Genomic DNA, 5,954 nt, shown 5'->3' with positions numbered 1-5,954 from the left:
TGCTGGAGTACCTGGGTAGAGCGGATGGAAAGGGGCGCAGGTTGTATGTCAAGAGGCAGTGGTCCCCGACGTCACAGGTGAGCAGGTCCTGGCAAACTGGCAACGGCAGCTTGGCTGGTCCAAGGGCACAGGATGCCGTGAGGCGGCGAAGCTCTCAACACACTCACCCAGTCATTCTCGAGGTCATTAACCAAAATATTTGCAGTAGTGTACTTAGCAAATGCAAGCTCGCTATGATAAAATCATAAAACAATAGAAACATGTGTAAAATCAAGCTGAAATCTTAAATTATACATATAAAAATGGCAAAGTCAGAATTTACACACAAAACAAATCCGAATAAGCAATTAAAAGCATGCAAACAGTAAAATAAAAAGTTACATGAATAATAAAAGGTTCCTTGATTAATAAATGTTACAATGCGTGGTAAAATAGTTAAATGAACAATGAAAGTAAAACTAAATATATGCTAAAACTTAAGCTAAACGATTGAACAGTAGTAGGTAAAGGATAATGGGCAAAAAAATAAGCGTTCGCCACCCATTTCTTCTTGGAGACTAGAGGTGACGCGGGTTACTACTACTGCTGCTGCTGCTGCTGCTGCTGAGGAGGGGGAGGAACACTAATACCATCAAAAGATGAATCTTCAGCGCATAGCATCATCATAGCAGCATCACGGAAGGCGACTTCTGGAGAGGCACTGATGTGGAGCCGGTTGATGCAACACTGGAGACGTAGCCAGCTGCAACAGGTGGTGCACGCGTTGAAGACTGGTCCTCGGGAACAGGCAGCATGGCAGGCACGTCAGCTGGAGTACCTGGGTAGAGCGGATGGAAAGGGGCGCAGGTTGTATGTCAAGAGGCAGTGGTCGCCGACGTCACAGGTGAGCAGGTCCTGGCAAACTGGCAACGGCAGCTTGGCTGGTCCAAGGGCACAGGATGCCGTGAGGCGGCGAAGCTCTCAACACACTCACCCACAGTCATTCTCGAGGTCATTAACCAAAATATTTGCAGTAGTGTACTTAGCAAATGCAAGCTCGCTATGTTAAAATCATAAAACAATAGAAACATGTGTAAGATTTTGTCTCCAATGGGATTTTACCAGGTTTATTTATTGGGTTTATTATAACAATTTTGAATTCTTGTTCTTCCTTTATTGTTTCTATCCATGAGAAATGTTATTTTGTCTGGTTTTAATTTTGTGTTTTCATTTCTAACAATGAAACAATGAAAGTAAAACTGAGCTTTCGTGAACCCAATCTAAAGTGAAAACACAGACAGTCAAGTACAATTTCGATCACTGTCAACTGAATAATTTTCCATACTCTAGCCACACAAATGTGAATGTAAAAGAAGCAATCACTTATTCTATTCATGACATAATAAAGAGTATTATAATGTATGACCTCGGATAATTTACTTTCACACACATACACTTTCATACAGATACACTTTAATCCGTATAATTCCAAGTACACCCATGGCCTCCCATTTCCTGCCATCCTGCTGGCAGAACTGGAGCTGTGAAGTACTAGCTGGCGGCACAACCAAGCGGCCAGTCCAGTAGTGGAGGTCGTCCGGACTAGACCTTCGACGTCCCCGATGTCAGTAGGATAATCCCTGGCTCCCTGCATGACCAATATTTCAACCGCCTGCAGGAATTCGGGTGGTGACTGGCCAGGCACCATCCTATCATGTGTGCTTGCACCCGGAACTTGGATCTCAGCTTGGCCTTGAACTTTTTCACTGCACTAATACCATCAAAAGATGAATCTTCAGTGCATAGCATCATCATAGCAGCAGCATCACGGAAGGCGACTTCTGGAGAGGCACTGATGTGGAGCCGGTTGATGCAGCACTGGAGACGTAGCCAGCTGCGACAGGTGGTGCACGCGTTGAAGACTGGTCCTCGCCTCGGGAACAGGCAGCATGGCAGGCACGTCAGCCACGGCGATCTGGGCTTGCTGGAGTACCTGGGTAGAGCGGATGGAAAGGGACGCAGGTTGTATGTTAAGAGGCAGTGGTCGCCGACGTCACAGGTGAGCAGGATCTCAGCTTGGCCTTAAACTTTTTCACTGCACTAATACCATCAAAAGATGAATCTTCAGCGCATAGCATCATCATAGCAGCAGCATCGCGGAAGGCGACTTCTGGAGAGGCACTGATGTGGAGCCGGTTGATGCAACACTGGAGACGTAGCCAGCTGCAACAGGTGGTGCACGCGTTGAAGACTGGTCCTCGGGAACAGGCAGCATGGCAGGCACGTCAACTGGAGTACCTGGGTAGAGCGGATGGAAAGGGGCGCAGGCTGTATGTCAAGAGGCAGTGGTCGCCGACGTCACAGGTGAGCAGGTCCTGGCAGACTGGCAACGGCAGCTTGGCTGGTCCAAGGGCACAGGATGCCGTGAGGCGGCGAAGCTCTCAACACACTCACACACAGTCATTCTCGAGGGCGTGACAGTGAAGGCCTCTGACCACTCAGACTTCAAACAACGTTCTCTATCTCGCTTAACTGTTCTTTTTATTTTCTCTTTCTCGCGTAACTTCTCTGCTCCTCGTCAGTTGCTATCATTACATTTATTTTCTTTATAATTCCAGTGGAGAGGACATCATCAGAGGATGAGAGGAATAGAAAAGGAAGTAAATATCAAAATCAATTGTAACAATTTTAGTTACTGGAGATATGTATCACATATAGATTTTGATTTATGATATATATATTTATATATATTATATATATATATTATATATTCATATATATATATATTTATATATATAATGTATTTATATATATAATATATTTATATATATATGTTATATATAATATTTTTATATATATATATATATATATATATATATATATGATATGTATATACAATATATATATAAATATATATATAATATATACATATATATGTATGATATATATATATGTATATCAAATACACCTGGCATACTGAGCCAGGGTGTGGCGCATCTTCTCTGTCTGTGCCTCAGTCAGGTAAGCGGCGCTCCGCTGCGCCAAATCCTCGAGGAAGTCAGGCAACGGCCTTACACCGACCAACTCCTCGCTCCCCGACGACTCTTCTGGATGCTCCACTTCCTCACAAGTGCCCAGCTTTGCTCCAGCTGGCACCTTCTGGGCCTTATCGGAGAAGTTAGCCACCAACACTGTAACTAACCCCTCCCACGCTTCAACAAGGCTCCGCCCAACTGCTACGCCATCAGCCAGCTGCAGGTTTTGGATGGGCTCCACTAGGCCCTCTACTCCACGCATCACTCTTGACAGTCGACACCGGATTCTAGACTATGTCCTGGGGGTAAGGTGCAGCCGCTCAGCCGTTACTACCTCTGCACAGCCAACTTCTGGAAGCAAGGGCACATCTTCTCCGTGCACCCTCACCAGCTTCCGTCCAAGGTCGACACATGTCTTACTCTGCGTCAGGTAGTCAAGGCCCAGCAAGCAGTGCTCATCCATATCGGCCACATAAACCGGCAGCCGCTGCACTGTGCTGCCCACGCCAATACGAGCCTCCACTGGCCCCTTGAGCTGCACACAATGCCCCGTGACACCACACAATCTCTGTGGTGCGTCTGGAAGTCGCTTAGTGGCCAACATATTAGGCCGCACTAGGGTCTTCTCAGCTCCAGTGTCCACTGTCAGGCGGCATGGCTTCCCATCTACTGAGCCCTCCACCTGCATCGAGCTGGTTGTCCGACGACAGCTTACACACGTCGGGGCACGGGAATCGAGGACGGCTGGGTTTCGGCCCCCTTCTCCAGCCTGTCCGAGTTTTCCGTCTGTACCACTTCCTTAGCCTTAGGACAGGCACTCAGATGGTGACCATACCTGCCACAGCCCTTGCAGCCCTGCTGGAAAGCATCAGGACGCGTTCTCCACTCCTTCCGACACCGACTACATCTGTGCCCTTTCTCACCGCAACCCCAACACAAGCCTTGGAAAGTGCTTGGGTTCACCTTCCTCACTGCTCCCTTCTCTACTTTAGCCTTCCGGCCCCGGAGGTCACGGCGGGGCTGAGCAGCTGGCCCTAGGCCACTGGTTGCCTTCAGGAAGGCCTCGAACTCCAAGGCCCTCGCCAGCGCCACCTGCAGGTCCTCAGGGTGTGCCTGCTTGATGTAGATTTGCAGCTGCTGGTCTTGCAAAGCGTCAATAAAGAAATCGCAGCCGCAGGGTACGACCTCCTTACCAGCGCCTCCACATCCTGCGCCAGCTGGGACACTGTCTCGCCACGCTCACGAGTCCGCTTCTTCAAGCGGGCCCGATATACCTCGGCCTGGTGGTGATGCCCGAAACGGCGTTTCAAAACCTCCGCCACGCTGGTGTAAGAGGCATGTTGGGAAGGCGGCAGATGCCCCAACACTTCCACCGCGGGGCCCCTTAGCGCCGTTACCAGCTGCAGTACCTTCTCTTCCTGGTTCCAGCCCTGAGCAGATGCCAGCATTTCAAACTGGGCGACATATGCCTCCCAGGCCACCTTCCCGTCGTACTCAGCTGGCTTACGCCTCACAGAATGTCTAGAGGCCGACGGGCTGCGGGGTGGAAAACGCGTGCAGTGAACTAACACGCCCGGGGGAGAGGGAGGGGGTGAGGGAGGCAACAAGGCCGGTTGACCGGGTCCGAGTTTACCGCCACCTGTACCTAAGGGAGCGGTTCCGATGGGTCCCCAGCCTTCTGCAGTGACCACTGGCTCCGACACGACGCTGCGAGGCCCGGAGGTTCCCTGCCACGGACCCCTGGCAGACCCGAGTAAATCTGACACTCTGGCATCTGTTGCCAGAACCTCGTCTGCTTTCTCTGCTTGCAACGTTACTACCTCGTGACGCCGCCTTTCTGCCTTCACTTCCTCCCTCAGGCCCTGAACTTCTCCTTTCAGAGTCTGCACCTCCTCTAGCAGTTCACTCTTCACGCTGTTGCAGGCCTTGTCGGTGTACTGCTGAGTTTCCATCTTCACAGATGTAAGATTGCTCTGTAGCACCTCAACAAGTTGGCAGAACTGTTCCTCTGCCTTCCTTGCCTGTATCTCGACAAGATGGTGCGCCTGCTCGCGTGCCCTCTGGTCCTGCTCTTCTGCCGAGGTCCATCTGGCTCGGCTTCACCTCACTCGTGCCGGCCTCAGGCGTAGCCTCCTCTCCCTCATGGCTGTCGCCATCTTTGGACATGATAAATGTCTCACTGATCAAATATCACAAATCCCACTCCTGACACCAATGTTACGCCGGCCGCCTCTCTACCTGCCACCAACACGAGGCAGGCTAGGCAGACGGCGTGTTATTCACATGGTCGTGAACACTGAACAGCTCCAAGAGGCACCGAGTACCACGCCGTCCCAAAACACCACGAGGGGAAACGCCACGGGCGAGGCAGGGCACGAAAGAAAAACTCACAATCACAGTCTTTCCTTTATTTACACCAGTTATTTACCCGTACACTTTTCTATAGGCACAATACAGGAGGTAAACCAGCACATCACACTGCACAATACAGCTTATAACAGGGCAACACAAAGTGTATCAGGCTGGAGAAGGGCACACGCGAGGTCAACACGGGAGCGGCACCAAAACTCGTCTCCCCGCCTGCTCCCGTTCCTCCCGCTCCTCAGCCAGCCGCGTCATCTTCATGTCAACACACGCCAACACGCGTTCGCACGCGCTCGCACACGTTCGCACAGAGACAAAGACCCTCTGGCGTAGCAAAATATATATATTTTACGTTTCAGTTAAAACGGAAAGAGCAGATGAGGGAACTGCAGCAGCATGCTCCTTCCCCTCCTCAGCAGCAGCAGCAGCAGCAGCAGCAGCAGTAGTAGTAACCCGCGTCACCTCTAGTCTCCAAGAAGAAATGGGTGGCGAACGCTTATTTTTTTGCCCATTATCCCTTACCTACTACTGGTCAATCGTTTAGCTTAAGTTTTAGCATATATTTAGTTTTACTTT

General features: G+C 50.1%; 1 protein-coding gene across 1 annotated transcript; it reads right to left on the bottom strand.

Moving 5' to 3' along the window:
- Nucleotides 1-3,306: 3,306 nt before the first annotated feature.
- Nucleotides 3,307-3,702, bottom strand: LOC125034046 (DNA damage-inducible protein 1-like). Its single transcript, XM_047625687.1, has one exon. It carries the CDS (start codon nt 3,700-3,702, stop codon nt 3,307-3,309), a length of 396 nt encoding a protein of 131 aa, XP_047481643.1.
- Between the last annotated feature and the right edge of the window lie 2,252 nt (nt 3,703-5,954).

This window comes from Penaeus chinensis, chromosome 17, assembly GCF_019202785.1.
Source record: "Penaeus chinensis breed Huanghai No. 1 chromosome 17, ASM1920278v2, whole genome shotgun sequence".
Classification (NCBI taxonomy): Eukaryota; Metazoa; Arthropoda; class Malacostraca; order Decapoda; family Penaeidae; genus Penaeus; species Penaeus chinensis.
Note: the sequence above shows the minus strand (reverse complement) of the source record. Positions and strands in the feature narration are given on the sequence as shown.

Coding starts and splice junctions, on each gene's coding strand:
- LOC125034046 (XM_047625687.1), bottom strand. CDS start 3,702: ATGCAGGTGGAGGGCTCAGTAGATGGGAAGCCATGCCGCCTGACAGTG.